This window comes from Aulonocara sp. 'chitande type north' Nkhata Bay, linkage group LG8 (genome assembly GCF_057382095.1).
Source record: "Aulonocara sp. 'chitande type north' Nkhata Bay isolate Kocher_YH1m ecotype deep benthic linkage group LG8, A_spYH_male_GT1.1, whole genome shotgun sequence".
Lineage (NCBI taxonomy): Eukaryota > Metazoa > Chordata > Actinopteri > Cichliformes > Cichlidae > Aulonocara > Aulonocara sp. 'chitande type north' Nkhata Bay.
Window position 1 is genome coordinate 23363338 of NC_141351.1, and position 18391 is coordinate 23381728.

Consider the following 18391-nt stretch of genomic DNA (forward strand, 5'->3'; position numbering starts at 1 on the left):
CATCTGCACCGCCATCACTGTTGACTATGCTTCCTTGGTAGATGAAGCAGGCATAGAAATAAATTATTAAAATACAAATCAGTAAGACAATCTTCACTCATGTTTATTGTATTTCCTGATTACTTCTGACTCAAAAGTACAGATAATATATATATTCCATTGTCTAGGTTAGAAAAGTTATTAGGAGTTTTCAGTTAATAGTTTTTGGAAAATGCGTTTTATTTTGAAATCCTAAACCGGAATAGCGTCGTGTTCCTGCAGCTAGCTTTCTCGCGCTAAATAAAAATTGTCTTGACAGCCCGTCATCCTGCTGTCACCTCAGACGACCCAAAGCGGAGGATAACCGAGCAGCAGTTAAACTGTCGCCTCTCGTTTGCTTCTTCAGCCTTTTGTTGCATTTTTTTCTTCCTTCCAAAACTAAACCAGAAACTTTTCAAAATGAACGAGAGTGAGCCGAGCAGCTACCCGTTGACAGTTTACGACTTCGAGCGACGTTTCGACGAGAGAAGAGCGATGGAATGGATGCAGGAAAACTGGTAAGAACGAGGAAGTTGGTGAAATATCAGTAAATAAGTCATTCACTGGACTGCAGCTCTGTCCATCGTTTGTTGTTGAAGCCGTTTGTAACATGTTCTGCATGTTCGGGCTAAAACCCATGAAATCTCTTTAGAACCTCAGGAACATCGTTTTTCCCTCGCTTTAGTTCAAATAAACTCGAGTTAAGGATGCACCTCAGGGAGAAGAGGCGAGCCCTGCACGGAGTCCTGATTATGTAATTAACAGCTATGCTGGGCTCAGATCTACCCCCCGTCCCAATCCCTTTTTGTCCCCCATAAACCCCCCACCAGAGCGGCCAAAGGTTCGCCATCGAGCCCCACCCTCAACAGAGCAATCGAAGTCACATTGCCCAGCCTCGCCCCCCTTAGTTCCTCTTCATGCCCTGTCTCCGCACTCTGATGCGTGATGTGTGAAGGGTCCGGGCTGTGAGGATTATGGCAGTGATGACTTTTCCCAGGAGAAGCTGGGACCCTGTTTACTAGAAGGTTTTAAAATTTCTGTACTTTTAGGTGACAGGAGACATGTGGCCTGGTCAAAACACAGAGAGCTGCACTCTAAAAGATCTTTAAACATAGTAAACATACCTTGTGTGCCACAGACTGCTCCCAAACACGAGGGGACAAGTAATACCTCTAAAACACTTAAGTTGGCTTTATTAAACATTAGATCTCTAGCTGGGAAAACATTTTTAATTAATGATTTAATCACTGAGCACAGCCTTGATTTTATGTTTTTAACTGAAACTTGGTTGGACCAAAGTAACAGTGGAGCTGTTCTCATCGAGACGACCCCTCCTAACTACAGTTTTATCAGTGAGGTCAGGGCGAGCAGGAGAGGAGGAGGGGTTGCTGTCTTATTTAATGAATCATTTCAATGTAAGCAGCTATCTCCTGGAAGTTTTCAGTCTTTTGAATATGTGGCTTTACAGCTGAAGGCCCCATCCAAAGTTGTGTTTCTTAATGTTTACAGGCCTCCCAAATACTGCACAGACTTTTTTAATGACCTCAGTGAACTGCTGTCTGTGATCTGTGTTGAGTTTGACTGTGTAATTATTGCTGGGGATTTTAACATTCATGTGGACAACCCTCAGGACAAAGGGACTAAAGACCTGAGTAACACTCTGGGCAACTTTGGGCTGACTCAGCATGTAACAGAGGCCACACATAATAGAGGACACACTCTTGACCTACTGATCTCCAAAGGCCTGAGCATTTCAAAGGTTACTGTGTCTGATGTGGGCCTGTCTGATCATTACTGTGTTTTCTTTGAAAGTAAAATCTCAGCCCACACAAATATATCAACAACAGTGATCACAAAACGGTGTATAACTGAACACAGTAGTGCAATTTTTAACCAGGTCTTCCCATTAACACCTGACCTGCCCAGAGGGTCAGTCAATGAGCTCGTCAATAGCTTCAATGCTAACATGTTAAATGTAATGGACACTATTGCTCCCATTAAGGTGAAGGTTATCTCTGGAAGGAAAAAGTCTCCATGGAGAAACTCCACACTGGTGAAAAATGAAAAAAGAGAGTGTAGGAAAGCTGAGCGCAGATGGAGAAAAACAAACCTCCAGGTTCATTATGACATTTATAAAGAGAAACTTCACAATTATAATTTACAACTGAGGAATGCAAGGAGGTCCTACTTCTCTGACATCATCACTAAAAACAGCCATAATGCTCGGGTCTTATTTTCTACAGTTGACAGGCTAACAAACCCTCCTGTGTCAGTGGCAGCTGAACTTCATTCGACCATGGCCTGCAATGACTTTGCCAAATTCTTCACTGAAAAAATCCAAAAAATTAGACAAGCAATTGGTACATCAACAGCAGATCCAGGATATGTACTGTGTCCACCAAAAAACTGTTTAAACACCATGAAACAGTTTCAACCTATTAACAGCAAAGACCTGGAGGACATCTTAGGTCAACTGAACTCCTCCTCCTGCTGTTTAGATGTCCTGCCAACAAGTTTTTTCAAAAAGGTCTCAAAGACTTTAGAGTCAGACCTGTTACAGATCGTCAACTTTTCTTTATTATCAGGTGTGTTTTCAGAATCACTAAAAACTGCTGTAATCAAACCTATACTGAAAAAGGACAATCTTGACAAGACACAAATGAACAACTACAGGCCGATCTCAAATCTCCCGTTTTTAAGTAAGATCATTGAAAAAGCAGTTTCTCAACAGCTCAGTTACTTCTTAAAACAGAATAATTGCTACGATGCCTTCCAGTCAGGTTTTAGACAGAACCACAGCACTGAAACCGCTCTGACCAAAGTGTTTAATGACATATGTCTGAATACAGACAGTGGAAAAATGTCAGTCCTAGTTTTACTGGATCTCAGTGCAGCATTTGATACAGTTGACCACAACATATTACTCAAACGACTGGAGAACTGGACAGGTCTTTCAGGAACTGTACTAAACTGGTTCAAAACATACTTAGAAAACAGGAAATACTTTGTATCAATAGGTAACTTCACATCTGAGCAGACAAGTATCACATGTGGAGTTCCCCAAGGTTCCATCTTGGGACCCCTTCTGTTTAACATCTACATGCTCCCACTGGCACAGATTATAAACAACAACAAAATAAACTATCACAGCTATGCAGATGACACACAAATATATATCACAATGTCACCAGGAGACCGAGGCCCTGTACAGGCTCTTGGTAAATGCATTGAGGAAATCAATGACTGGTTGTGCCACAATTTTCTCCAGCTAAACAAAAACAAAACTGAGGTAATAGTCTTTGGCGCCAAAGAAAAACGATTACAGGTCACCAGAGAACTTCAATCTATACATCTAAAAACCACAAACCAGGCGAGAAATTTGGGTGTAGTGATGGATGCAGACCTAAACTTAGAAAAACACATTAAGACAATAACAAAGTCAGCTTACTATCACCTCAAGAATATATCAAGGATAAAAGATCTGATGTCTCAACAGGACCTGGAAAAACTAGTCCATGCATTCATCTTTAGTAGGCTTGATTACTGTAACAGCATCTTTACAGGTCTACCTAAAAAATCAGTCAGACAACTACAGCTCATTCAGAACTCTGCTGCTCGAGTCCTCACTAAGACCAAAAAAGTGGACCACATCAGTCCAGCTCTGAGGTCCTTACACTGGCTGCCTGTCCGTCAGAGGATAGACTTTAAAGTTCTGATGCTGGCCTATAAAGCTCTGAATGGTTTAGGACCAAAATACATCAATGACCTCCTGACCCAGTATGAACCTTCCAGATCCCTCAGGTCATCTGGATCCGGTCTTTTATCAGTTCCCAGAGTCAGAACCAGACACGGAGAAGCTGCATTCAGCTTTTATGCTCCTTATATCTGGAACAAACTCCCAGAAAGCCTCAGATCAGCTGAAACACTCAGTTTATTTAAATCCAGGTTGAAGACTCACCTGTTCTCAGCTGCATTTGAATAAAGCAGCAAATCCACACTTTAAGCTTAAATTTCAAAACTTACATTTAACTACTGATTTTATCTGTTTTGATTTTATATACTGTTGTTTGTTTGTTTGTTTGTTAATTAGTTAGTTAGTTTATTTGCTTGTTTTAATCAATTTTAAATCATGCTTTTTATTTGTTCTTGTTTCTAATGTCTCTGTAAAGCACTTTGAATCACTTTGTTGTTGAATTGTGCTATACAAATAAACTTGCCTTGCCTTGCCTTGCCTAAAGACTTCATGCTGGATCTGCGGCTGCCCGTCTTCACCTTCAGGCACAAATATTGAGTAACAGGTCAAAAATTATGCCTTCCTCACTTTTACGTTTTCACTTTTGGGCTAGTTTGTAAGACTCAAACAGTGACATCTGTACGTTACAAACACCAGCCTTGCTCAGATTAATGACAGACGTTACGTTGTATCAAGTTGAAAATATGTAAGAGTTCCTGCGACGTTTCCTCTCCTATTTGAGTTAATTGAAGTGATTCAAGTTTAAGAACTATTTTGGGGTTTAAGTAAGCATGAGTTAAAGGTGAAGGTGTGTAATGCCTTGCTGGGCAGCGGCACAGATTTATGTACTTTTTCCTGTTATTTTCTCTCCATGTTATGAAGAGAAGTCACTTAAAACATTAGGAAAAAATGGTAAAAAAAATAAAATAAAATATATTTAATTATGGTTCTGGTGATTTTTCTTTTGTATTTGACAAAATTTGACTTGAGGTATCTAATTTTTTAGGCCATTACCCAGCTGCAGCTCTGCGTATCCAGCGTGTCAAAGTCAAAGGGGCTGTGTGGAGCACACCAAAGTGCAACACTCATTGCTTTAGATTGAAGACACCCCCCTGCAGGGGTGAGGAGGGAGATTTTATTTTTTTTAATAAAGAGTATTTCAGCTTGCCTGTATGTAATAATTAAGAGTAAGATAATTGCATCTTCTTACCAGACATCTATTTTGTGCTGCCTGTTTGCACAGTAGACGGGGAGATACCCAGACCTATCTCTCCCCGCTCACCTACTCCAGCTCTTTTGGTGGGACACTCAGGCATTCCCAAACTACCAAGCCAGCTGAGAGACATAATCTTGTGTGTCCTACGTCTACACCGATATCTCCTCACAGTCTGGCATGCCTGAAACACCAAGGAGGCATCTTAGTGAGATGTTGAGCCACTTTAGCTGGCCCCTGCCAATGTTGAGGAGTAGCAGCTCTATTTCGTTTCAAAGAACTGAGCTTCTTACTTTATCTCACTCTATCCGTCAAAGAGCCCAGCACAAAGCTTATTTCTGCTTTTGGTTTCTGTAGTCTCATTCTTTCAGCCACTGCTGAGATGCAGAGCTCTCTCTTTCCCACTACAGACCTGTTTAATCTCCTGTCGCACCCTACCTCACTTGTAAAAAGACCCTGGAATATCTAAACTTCCCAACCAGAAGTGGGAAGTCCACCCTTTTCCAGCTCAGAACTGTGGCCTTAGATTTGAAGGTTCTAATTCTCATCCCAGTTCCCTCCAGCTTGGCAGCAAACCTCCCTCAGAGCGCGCTGGAGGTTGTAACTCGATGAAACTAACAGAACCACAATGTCTGCAAAAAGCAGAGACGAGACTTCTGAACCTGAAGCCTGTGAGCTGTGTCTAGAAATGCTGTGCATAAAAAATTAGGAACACAGTCTGTGACAAAGTGCACATTTTCCTTGAACCATATGGTTGTCAGGCACAGACACAGATGCCTGCTAATTAATGCTAAAAGGAGTTTGCGTGTGCTGATAACTCAGTGTCGATACCATGTCTTCTTTTCAGTCACAAAGACGTTTAAATTAAAGTTGTAGCTCCTTATCTAGATGATCCGTAATCTGTGTATTGTTCTTTATTCATTAACCTTGTAGCAGTAGCTGACTGTAAATCAGGCCACCTACGATTAGCTATCTATTAGGAGTGGACTTTGTATTAAAACAGATTTGTATGTGCTCTGTCGAACTGTCAGAAAAGCATGTCAGTAACTGATAAAAAGAAATGATAAAGATAGAGACATGTGACTCAGATCATTTAGACAATTCCTGAGGGACGCTTGCACAGAGACACAAATTATTAAAGGAGACCGGGAAGGAATGCTGCTGAAAAAACCCACTAGCTTACTGACTCCTGGAGACAAAACACTTGGCCAGGTGATTGTGGCTCTGATAGCTCGCGTGTGTCTCACCCTGTGCAGGGAGATAAAACCTGGAGCGTTTATATGCTCACTGGTGTGAGTTTGGCACAGCTCCCGAGTACGAGCACTGAAGTATTGATAAGAGTTTGGATGAACAATTCTGATTCATTTTGTCATAGCTGACCTTTTCTAATTCCAATCAGACCCCAATAATGACGAGTCTGTTTCAACACCAGTTGCCTCAAGGTACTTTTTTATTGTCAGTTAAAGTCAGAGAAAACAGAGAAAACCCCCAACTGTCCTCCTTTGAGTAAGCACTTGGTGACAGAGGGAAGGGAAAATCCTTTTTAACAGGAAGAAAACTGAAAAACAGCAAAACCAGGCTGTGGTGAGCCAGAGATTAATAATAACTAATGATTAAATGCAGAGAGGTTTATAAACACATTAAAAAAAGGGGAGATCCCTTCAACCTGCAGCTTTTGAGGTCCTTAAAACCCATTGAAGTAAAGCTCAAGGTTTACAATTTAGTCACATTTTGTTTAATTGATTGTGTTGGTGTCCAGAGGGACAGCTACATTAAAAGTGTGTCATTGTCCAAAAAGTTATAGACCTGAGATTATTACTGAGATTTGGATGTTTGAGTGAAATGTTTGTAGCTGAAGGACTCTGTGCTTTTAAAGCTGACTCAGGTAATCTCAGGATTAATGCCTCTGAAATCAAAATTATTGTAAGCTTACCACGTGCTCCTCGCTGGGTGCACAAGTCTCTCTGTAGGATAATACGCTTTCTTTCTGTTATTAATCTGAGATTTCTTGGTTGTTTTAAGTTTGGGCCACTGAGTCTGGAAGACAAATTGATTGATTAGATGATTATTCAGTTACTGAATTTCATCTCGGTATACAGGGAACAAACAGATATGCATCTTGTCTAAGATTATGTGTTATTAGCTTGGTGAAGAACTCTTGGTATGCTCGGAGGTTCAGATCTGTGCAGCGGGAACAGCTTTAGCTTTTTGCTGGTTTTTCCTCTCCCACAGGGGCAAACTGGGACCAGCTATCAGAATCCACTATAACCACTAACTGGGTCAAGCAGCAGCAGCAGTAGTATCTACTCATCCTGTGTATTATGTATGTTGCCAATCTGGATTAGTCATCTGCTTTATTCCCAAATACCCTCAGCCTCACGCATACCCTCCCTACTTAAATAAAAACAGCTTTTAATAACATATGAGAAGCAGGTTAATGTGAAATTAAAAATATACGGTGTCAGTGCACATGCAGTCTCTGTTTCCAGGGTTTAGTATTCTCCTCGGCTGTTTCTGCTCAGCCAAAAATCGACTTTTTCTTTCCTGCTGTGTGCTGTTGTTGAAACATCAGGCGCAGTGGTGCCCAGTGGAAACGGCCTTATTGCCCATAGCTGGCAGTCTGAGTGGTCTGTGTGTCAGGAGCTAATCTCTTAATCCTCTACTATGAGTATAATAATTGAGTTGGCTGGTGTCAGGAGGGCTGACATGTAGTAATTCATAGCCTGATGTTTCGACTTGTCACACGACTCTGGAGTGACCACAGAGTTGATATCAGCTCGTATTTGTCTTTAATTGCAGTTGTCTGGTTCAGTCACACTAATTGTGTAATGTCTTTATGTAAGAGTGCTGTGTCTGTGTAGTTGTCTCCTGTTTCAAAGTCTCAGGAGGTGATTTAGTGTTTAATAGAGCTGTTTGTCAGGGGAAGTGAGGTACTTCCTCTTTATTGTAAAGCTGATAGAGGTCAAAGATCTGTGTGATGCTGGAGCTTTTAGGCCGGCGTTTTGTGTTAAGTAACATCAGTGTTTCCCACAGATTTGGGCTCAGGGACGTGAGGTTGTGGCTAAAGACAAGTACACCCTATTTTGAGAAGATTTTATGTATATTTTTCCTACAGGGATTAAGAGGGTAAGTGTAGTAGCAGCCAGGTGCTGTTATTTAAATGCACTGTGTTAATGCACCGCGAAGCAACTGCTGCTGCACGTCAGACTAGGAACGGTTATAAAGCTGTTTCTCGAGTTAACATTCAGCAAATTCATCCCAAGGTCAGACCATGCAATGCTCAGAGAAACTGCAAAAAACCCAAGAGCTGTACATGCCTCAGCATGTTAACGATAATGACAATTAGAATAAGACTGAGCCAGTCCCTGTTTGGAACAACCGTTCCAAACAGGCCAGGTGAAGATTTCTTGTCTCTAAAAAGAACATGGCAGCACAGCTTAGGTTTGCAAAGCTGCATCTGGGAAAACCAAAAGACTTCTTTAAAAATCTCCTTTGGACAGATGAGACCGGAGTGGAGACGTCTGGCTGCGATGCACAAAACCAAACTTAGCATATCAGCGCAAACACCTCATACTTACTGTCAGTCACTGAGTCGACCGTGAACTCCTTCGTATACCAAAGTATTCTAGATTCAAATGTGAGGCCATCTGTTTGACAGCTAAAGCTAAATCGGATCACCTGACAGGACAATGATCCCAAGCACAGAAGCAAATCTGCAACTGAATGGCCGAAAAGAAGAGAAACAAGGTGCTGCAATGGTCCCGTCAAAGTCCAGACCTCCTCCTGACTGATATGCAGAGAGCTGTGCATGGACGAATGCCTGCAGACCTGCGCTTGTATTTAATAATTATAGAACCTGCTGAGGACCAAAATGGTTTTCCTATTATGCTCTGACTAGAATTACAAGACTACGTATTTTCTTTTTACAGTGACGACAACCAAATTTTCATACATTCGTTTCCCTGAAATTAAGTATTAAATATTAATTGCAACAACTACATAATTTGATCCAGTACATTCTCAATCTAGTGTTTTGTGTCTGAGGGGAGCTTTTTTTTCCCCGTTACTGTCTCTCTGCTGTAATTAGTGCATGTAACAGTATTATCAGTATTGGTGTTACAGTGAGGATGAGTAATAATAAGCATCACTGTGTGTGTGCTTCTCTGCAGGACCAAGTCTTTTATATTCTCTGGCCTGTACGCTGCGATCGTATTTGGAGGGCAGCACTTCATGAGGGAAAGGCAAAGACTGAACCTGCGTCGCCCGCTGGTGTTGTGGTCACTCAGTCTGGCCATTTTCAGGTGAGTGACTCTCAAGGTCGATGCAGCTGAGACGGCTGACGTGACCTTAACGCTCAGTCAAGCAAACATTTAGAGTCGAGTGTTTCAGAGAAAAGTTGTTTGGTATTTTTTCTCTGAAGGTCCTTTTCCTTTCTGGGTAAACAGGAACGTGAACTAAAAGAGGGATAGTCAAAGAAGGAACGTGTTCTGAGTGTTTGTTTGAGAAGCCACAACCAGTCTGATAACAGCTGTCACCTCAAGGTTCAACGCAAGATTTAAAGCAGTACTTCAAGAACACTATAGACATTTCACTCACTAAGAGTCCTGATGTCCATCTGCACATGGTATCTGGGGGGTGGAATCTAAAACTTCTTGGGGCTGACCTAAAAAACTGGTTTACATTTTTGCCAATCTCCTGTTTGAGATCATCTTCTCTGAGATTTCCAGGCAGATTCCAGAGCAGCTGCATTTTCAAAATAGGACATTCCACTCGAGTTGCAGTTTCACCACAAACCTCAAATCTGAGCAGAGAGCAACCTCAGGATCCTTGCTGTTGATAAGAGCCAGATTTTTGGCATTTTTCACCTATAGGTAGTGGGAGTTTATGTCCCTGCTGCTTTATCTTCTTGAATCAAGTTGAAAGATCTCCATTTTGACACGCTGAAGGAGATCGGGGCTTCTACAAAGCAATCTTTAAAAAAAGCATCTGCAGTAGAATACCTGAGAAGATTATCTAGAGCAGGACATCAGCCAAACTCCAAACAGGTTTCTGTTTATCTACTCCTTCAGTTACCAACTATCAATCTAATTTACTGATTTGTTTATGAAGATCTAGACTGTGGTATTCCCCCAGAGAAGCGTGCTGTTTTTATAAAAACTAAAATCCTGCTGCTGTCACTTAAAGGCCTTAAGCTGAGTTTGTCAAACCCACCAGAGCCTGCAAGGATCCACGTGGCAGGTGTGCAGGACTTTAATCTTAATCCCAGTGCTGTGGGTATATCCTGCTCCTTTCAGCCTTAGCTGTCCGCACACAGGACGCGACGGTGTTAGTGTAGGTAGTTTTTGCTTTTTACTACATCCACCCTGTTAACTCTGTTGTCCTTTAAAGGATAAGTTTGTTTTTTATTACTGGTATATATTTTTTTAACCTCGGAGACGTGTGCCAGAATGATGACACAACATCGTGCACGCTTTGTTGCTTTGCTGTCTTGGTGCTAATTAACAGATATCAGTGCAATCCACATGTAAACCCCCAGCTTTAGCTGACAGTTTAGCACTAAACTATCGCTAATGAGCTATGAGGCTACTATAGCTGGGCTGCCAGCAGAAGCACAAGAGCTTAAAACTTAGACCTTAACCCTTATTTTCTGACTAATTTAACTACTGATGAAATATTTCCGATGCAATTAGGTGGAGGTAAAGCTGTTTATGGAGACTTAACCTCAACAAGCCAGTTGCCAAGCGCTCAAAATATATTCATGATGGAACAAAAAAAGAAAGTACTTCCTCTTAGGCTAATGTGCAGTGGGCCGCACAAGGTTTTCAGATTTAGAATCAGGTTTTTTTTCACTGCTATTTATTCATTCATCATATAGTTACTATTACAGTTGCATGGAAACAGGGCAGTTCATTTACTAGTTGAAGGCTTCTCCAACTGATATATTGAAGAGTCTTTGGGCAAAAAGAGTTTAAAAGTGCTTTTTGAATGAGCGACTGTGGCTTAGTTTAAAAGGACTGTAAGAGTAGCAGAGTGCTATAGTTATAAACAGGCATCCATACGCTACATACACCATCGTTTTATGTCTGATACTCTGAAAAGGATTGAGCATAATCCCCATCAAACTCACAGTTTGGTCCTGTTTGACCTGCATTTGATTTGTGTCAGATCGAAGGCCGATACGACGATCAGTCATCAGAGAAAATGACACAGGCTGGCTCCCTGTTGACTGCGATCCGGTTTGCAATTGTTGGAACATCAGATAAAAGCACAGGGAGTCTCTAAGGTGTGTTTAAGATGGTCTGACTGAGATTACCTATGAAATCTCCACATCAGTGTTGCACCATTGTGCAAGTTGCTCTTTGCCATCAGTGTAATGTCAATAAACCTTTTGACATCAAGCCTTTATGGCTGCACTGTAGCAGTGATCTCTGCGGCTCAGTTATGGTTTCTTTTTTTTTATTATTATTATTTTATGACAAACAGTAAGATGGATTATAAAAATGCTGCTTTCAATGCTTCATTTGTCCACAGGAGGCATGGCAGAATGATTACACTTTAACACATCAGGGCTGCCAGTTGAGACCATCCCTGTTTTTACTATAAGGATGAGAAAACAGACTCTGTTCTAGGAAAGTGGTGACAAATATGAAACCAGTAGAGCAACATAATTTACTAAAAGAAGTGGCTGAGCCTCTGTGATCCTAGCTGTTGGCTAATATGTCCTTGTTGTGTTTCCTCTGCAGCATCGTAGGAGCGGTCAGGACCGGAGCTTACATGCTGCACGTCCTCACAAACGACGGCTTCAAACAGTCGGTGTGTGACAACAGCTTCTACAGCTCTCCCCTCACCAAGTTCTGGGCCTACGCCTTTGCCCTCAGCAAGGCCCCCGAGCTGGGTGAGACTTCATCTGATCTCATAAATGTCAGAATATTACTCACATGAATGAAGCACATACTGAAATCTAACCTATTCAAAGACCACCAGCTGTAGATTCCTTATTTCTTTGTTATTGGATTAAGGTGAAGCAGGACCTGTTTACACTATAGGAGCTCCACGCAACTCAGAAAAAACTGTTTTAATCATATTAAGGGTGGGGGTGTTAGCATTAGCTAAAACCATGATGAGGCATAAAGTGCTGTGCAAAAGTCTTGATCCACCCCTCATCTCTTTGTATTTTGCTTCTAAGGAGCCAGACTTTCTTGTAATGTTTTTTTTAAAAAAGGTCTTAATCAGTACTTTCTGAAGGTCTCTCAAAGCTTTTCTTTGGTTCTGTCCTTAACACTGACCTATGAATCATTTAAATATAAATGCATATAACTCAAGGGATGAACCTTATTTTGTTTCTTGACACGTTGTTACTACTAACCGTGCAAAACCACGTAGTTTGTTCCCATTTAATTAGGTGAATCTGTGCAAAATGCAAAGGTAACAGTTTATTTGCAACAACAATTTGATTCCCAAAGAGCTGTTAGCTGAAAACTTGGCAATTTTTTCAGCATGATGTGCAGTAAAAAAGATCAGTGAGAACAGGTCTGATGGAGCGATGACATGAGTGTCTACAGCCATCTGTAAAGCACGGTGGAGGCTCTGTCATGGTTTAGAGCTGCATTTCAGTGAGTGGTGTGGATTTTTTTTCAAAATTAATGTAACTGTGAACACAAGAATATTAAGTCAGAGCTTCACCCACCATGCAGTACTGCCTGCAACACATCTGATCGGCAGCAGCTGCTTCTTTCAATAAAAGATGATCCCAAACACGCTGCCACTAAAGTAAAAGTTTACCTGAATTTAAAAAAACAACAACAACACACATACAGTGGCAGTCATCGGTCATGGATCGTACCAGATAAGTTATTGTTATAGTTGTGCAAACCTTTCTATTTCCATGTATGTTTGCACGTTTCACCTGCCTTCCTCGCAGAATGTTAAGAAATGAGGGTTGGTGCAAGACTTGTACGCACTGAAAACATGTAAAAGTGTAAATGTGTTGGATGTTTTTCAGTCTTTGTTCCAAAAGGATCTAAATTCAAACTGGATGTTTTTTCTTGCTCAGCTACTTTAAGAATGAAATGATTTGCTCAGTGTAGATTAAAGTGTGCGCCACTGTGCAGTAAATCCATCAGGAGGTGATTCCCTTAAGAGCTGAAATGGAGGCAGATGCTGAGCTGGCAAGAAAAGTCCATTAGCGCACAGCTGATAATGTACAAGCAATGTTTCCTCTGCTGCAGACAGGAAGGATACGTCTTCTTCCTACTGCAGGATAAGGACTCTTTATAGAGACTCAAATGAGCTTTAAATTAGAAATACAGGTTGTTCTGTTTTATAACAACTTCATGGGATTCACCAGAATCTGTATTTGTACTTATCAAAGTAAGCTTTGTGAGGAGGTTTGTCTGTGTAAGCTAAACCCTTTTATTTGTTAAATCCACCTGAAAGATCAAACATAAACCCACAAATCTGTGATGGATGTTCACGAAGCTGTAAGCTAACTGCTTGTGCTGCCTTGTTGAAAGTTTCTGTGCTCCTCCTGTACCTGTAAGGCCATCATAAAATTTAGTACACCCCCCCCCTTCAAACACTGTAAGTGAAGTCAGGCTTTATTGGAGCTGCGTTAAACTTGATACACAGTCAGGTCCTGTCAGGTATTTCACTTTTTCTGTAGGTTTTTAAAAAATATTTTTCCTGCTCTCACACAGCAATTTTCCATCTTTTGTGATAACTAAAGTACATCTGGTGTTATTAATCATGACTCAGTTGCTGAGGGGTTGAGGTTTGGTGCTCGGGTGCGGTTTTATTTAAACGATTTCCTCTCTTGCCGCCTCTCTCAGGAGACACCGTGTTCATCGTCCTGCGGAAACAGCGCCTCATCTTTCTGCACTGGTACCACCACATCACCGTGCTGCTTTACTCCTGGTACACCTACAAGGATCAGCTGGCGGGCGGCGGCTGGTTCATGACTATGAACTACATGGTTCACTCTGTCATGTACACGTACTACGCCGCCCGAGCGGCCGGCCTGCAGGTGCCGCGTCCCTTCGCCATGGTCATCACGGCCTTGCAGATCCTGCAGATGGTGATGGGCCTGGCCGTGCAGGGCCTCGTGTACCACTGGATGCACGAGTTGCGCTGTCCGTCTCACCAGGACAACATCGTTTGGGGCTCTCTCTTGTACCTCAGCTACTTGATCCTTTTTGCCTACTTCTTCTACAACACCTACCTCAAAGGCTCCCCCAGGGACAAAGGGTCCAAGAAAGAGTAGCGCGCCTCCCTGTGCTCGGGGTCGTATTAAAGGCTCTGAACATCCTCCTCTTCTGACTGCAGCTCAGAGAGGAGGATGATTTGGAGCATTTTAATGTGATCTCACGATGAAAGCGAGGAGATTGAGGGGCATTTCCGTAACTGTGTTTGACTAAAAATAGCGCTGTCATCATTTAAACGATTGCCTTGTTTACTTAAACTCCTTTATCTAAAAACAGCCATATGAGGGCCAAATACTGTCAGAGGCAACTGACACTTGTTCCTGTGTTTTTAAAGAAGTCATTGATTTATATGTAATTAATTTTACTTTAATTGAGTGAGGAAATGGTTTGTTTAGCTCTAGTTAGCTTAGCATAAAGGCTGGAAGCAGACTTTCCTTTCCCTGGAAAACTGACTTATTTAAACTCTGCATCTTTCTGTTTAACCTGCAAATTAACAAAAACATAAAAGCAACAGATTCTTGACTCCAGCTCTAACAAACATCTTTTACAGACGGGATCCTGTTAAAGCGTTTACACACCGCCTGCTCACTGTCTTTATGCTCGACTAGGATAAACAATCTGCACCAAATGTTGAACTAGCCCTTTAAAAGTGACACCGGGGGCAGGTACTAATCTGATGCCGTAAAAATGAGCATCACGTGGCGCCTGCAGGTGCAGAAACTGTAACACCTGTGTCCACCTGTGCAGGTTAGCAGGTAACAGGGAGTGAAGACTAATGCACTAAATGGCAGAGGAATGTTTTCATGCACGTAAACGTGCAGGAAGAAAAGCAATGCAAGTTCAGTTCGGTGTAATTTTTTTAAAATGCTGTCACCTCTTTACCTTCATCTAAAAAGAAAGCCTTCTCTGTCTGCTCCTCTGTTTACCTCGCTGGCTTATACCTGCCTCAACTTGTTAGCTTAGGTTGTTTTTTCTGTTTTTTTTTTTTAAGGTGTTGGTTTGAATCCAGGTGAAGTTTCTGAGTCTGAGAGCACAACAGTAAAGTGACCATATTCTTATAAAACGAACACAGAGGTTAAATTTAGTGTTGCTGCTAATGCCGTCCACAGCGCTGCGTTGCTTTGCTTCACCCTTTACTGCAGGTTATGCACTGACCACTAATAAGTACCTCATGCAACCCAGCTTTCCTCTAACATAGCCAATATTTATAGCCGCTTTCACCACGCGTACACTCTGTAAGACAAGGCCTGAGTGAGGAACGCGTTCCTCAGATGAAAGCCGTTCCAGCTCAAACAACTGACAGGAAGTGCGTTAAACCAGACGTCCTCCTGTCCCTGTCGTTTGGGTTGTTTTCACATGTTTACGCGCTGTACAGTATATGTTTTTTAACGTTTTTAATAAGAGATGACGGGAACGATTCACTGTTGGGACGCAGTTTCCCGAACCTTTTCTTCTGTGCAGCTGTGCGATGGATTTAAAAAGGAGACGTGTAGATGTGATGGAGATGCAGACCTGTAGCTTTAACTCAGAGGTTTAACAAAAACATTCCACTTCTATGGTGCACATTTATTAAAAGCGATAAAAAGCATCTGAAAACTGTTTGAACTGATTCTCTGATTGAGCAGCAGGAGCTAAACCAGAGTGTCTCGTGTGAAGTGTTTAGCAGACAAACAAAAAGGATAAACTGAACATAATGTGACGTAACAGGAGAGGTTTTTGTATCTTGCAACTCCTACGAGGTCCGACCACTACGTTTGCCTTGTTGCCGACACTTGATTCCTGTTTAGTTAGAAGAAAAAGCTTTATTTTGATCCATCCTTTGTGACTTTGCCCTGTGCTCATGTTGGTTTTGGTTATTTATTTTCCTTTTGTGCTTTAAATTATTTGAACAAACTGATACCAAACATACGGCAGATGACGAGGACCAAATTTATGTGGCGATTGCTGCTGACTGTGGTGCTGCTGCTCTTTATGACCTGCTGAAGAGGAGGCCACAGGGCGCTGGTGTCTGTTTTTAGATGAGAGGGATGTGTTTTCTATACGTTTTCCAGCAGGTGTGAGGTTTACTTGGCAGGTGTCACATTAGGAAGCGGGTTGAGTTCAGTTTGCTCCATCCACGCTCGCGCTTACACCGCTTCGGAGGGTGAACTGCGACGGTGTTCGTGTTTAAAGCTGTGCAGCACATTCTCAAACCACGTCCTGTTTAACGGGCCTGTGCTCGCCACAGAAGCTGCTCGCCCTGGTTGGAAACGTGTGTGCTGAGCGCTGTGGTTTAAAACCTGTGTGGAGACTTTTGACTTGGCGTGACGGAGCTGATTTTGTGTTTGTGTCTGTAGTTGAATTCCGATTGTTCAGGACTTTGTGGATTACAGTTTGTCACGCTGACGCACCTTCTGTGAGAAACGACGTAGTTCTGATAAAAGCACCGTTTTCAGATGCACTTATTGTTTCAGCATCAACCAGTCGTAGTTGTTTTTATGTGATTCAATATAAAGAGCACTGAACACTGTTTGAAACTGCCTGCTTTTTAAAATCTGACACATTGTAACGCTGTTAAAACTTGAACTTGGTGTGCCAAACATGCTTCTGTTTGTTTTCTGTCGTGCTTTACTTTGTTTTGTTGTCTGTGCTTTATGTTTCCTACTGATTTTTACTCCCTGTGGTTTCTACTGGAAAAAGGGCTTCGTGTCGAAACGTTATAATAAAAGTTTCTCTGTTTGTTGTTTCAGGGGTGAAATATTTTCACTGTGGAGAAGAATATCTGTTTAAATAGAAGACGGACAAACTCGCCACAAACATCAGCTGTTTGATTTAGTTTCCTTTATTAAGATTATCTTAAAAAATATAAAGCACATATTCAAGCCTCTGACAGGCATGTGTGATAAAGCCAGGACTTCAGTCTGATTGTCTTTTATTTTCTTTTTATTGGCACATACATTATAAACATATTTAATTGCTTTTATTTAACTAAACAGCAGCTCTTGAAATTTAAAAGCAATCTTTTGCAAGATTGTTGAGTCTTAATCGTAGACGAGAGCCAAACTCAAGCATACACAGCTTAATGTAAAATGCATTTCTGAGATGGTGATGAGTTCTCAGTGACCTTGACCTCAGGGTGTGACAATTATGTGTGTGAAAGGTTGTAGCGTGAAGCCCTTTGAAGGTCACGGGTCTGAAAAAGTGCCGTATAGATGGCAGTCTCCCATTACTCTGTTATTCAGGCCTGAATGTGGCAACTCAGCGACCGTGAGAGAATTTTTAAAAAAGGTTTGTGTACATGCGACAATGCCTCCCATCACTTTATTGGTCGCAAATAAAATCCCAGAAAGTGCCATAAACAGTTGAGGTGTCTGCAACAGCTGTGGGAAAACAACTAAACAAAGATTTAAAGAGATATATACAGAAGATGTGAAATAGAAAATATTTAAGGCTAAAACACATTTCTAATTTTATCATATATAAGGTGAATTCCTTGACCGACGACGTTATTGGAAAACTTCTGAAACTGCTTTTCAATGAAACTTTTATGATGCTCACGCTGTTCCTGTGTATTCGTGTTGGTTTTATTGGCATTGCTAAGAAGGTGATAGTTCAGTTTCATTTATTATTGCGGTCATAGTGCATGTTTAAGGGATGGGAAAAAATGTATAATAGGATTGTGTTAAATTGTAACCATGCATTACAGAGGAAAGGAAATGTTTAAAGAGAGAAAGATAATATATAACATGTCAAATCTAAATATTAGGTCTTAATAGATTTTTCAGTTCTAGTCATTAACACGAGCTCTGTAAGAAAAATAAATATGATACAAAATGTACAGAAGTATGTAAACAAGGCTCTCATTATACTCACATTGGACACATATGTGTATTTTCTGTATAAACTGAGTCTAAAGGATAAATTGACTGAAGAGCACACAGTGGCTCTACAGTCTCTGATGATCAGAAGCTGTTAAATCCCCGTGAAGCTTTTAAACTAGAGGAATTTGTCTTGCTGACACAGTTAAACCACACCGGCCCCCTGCAGCTCTGCAGCTCGCAGCACACTGCCCTACAAACGTCCAAGCTGAGCCGAGCGCTCTCTGGGAGGTCGTGGGTTGATGGAAGACAAAGCTCTGCCTGCTCAGCACATTATAGTCTTGTAGCTGTGGGTGGTGACACCAGAGGACCGGGAGGAAAGACACGCAGTGGAGGAGCCGAGAGGGAAAAGCTTTAAACAAGCTCGTCA

General features: G+C 41.6%; 1 protein-coding gene across 1 annotated transcript; it reads left to right on the top strand.

Annotated features, from left to right (window-relative positions):
- Positions 1-244: 244 nt before the first annotated feature.
- On the top strand, positions 245-16882 carry LOC147323808 (very long chain fatty acid elongase 6-like). The gene is made up of 4 exons (XM_086304404.1): positions 245-536; positions 9134-9265; positions 11708-11859; positions 13793-16882. The coding sequence occupies exons 1-4, from the start codon at positions 439-441 to the stop codon at positions 14221-14223; spliced, it is 813 nt and encodes a 270-aa protein (XP_086160530.1). The 5' UTR covers positions 245-438; the 3' UTR covers positions 14224-16882.
- The last annotated feature ends 1509 nt before the right edge of the window (positions 16883-18391 follow it).

Coding starts and splice junctions, on each gene's coding strand:
- LOC147323808 (XM_086304404.1), top strand. CDS start 439: ATGAACGAGAGTGAGCCGAGCAGCTACCCGTTGACAGTTTACGACTTC. Junction 537..9,133: donor GAATGGATGCAGGAAAACTG/GTAAGAACGAGG, acceptor GCTTCTCTGCAG/GACCAAGTCTTTTATATTCT. Junction 9,266..11,707: donor CTCAGTCTGGCCATTTTCAG/GTGAGTGACTCT, acceptor TTTCCTCTGCAG/CATCGTAGGAGCGGTCAGGA.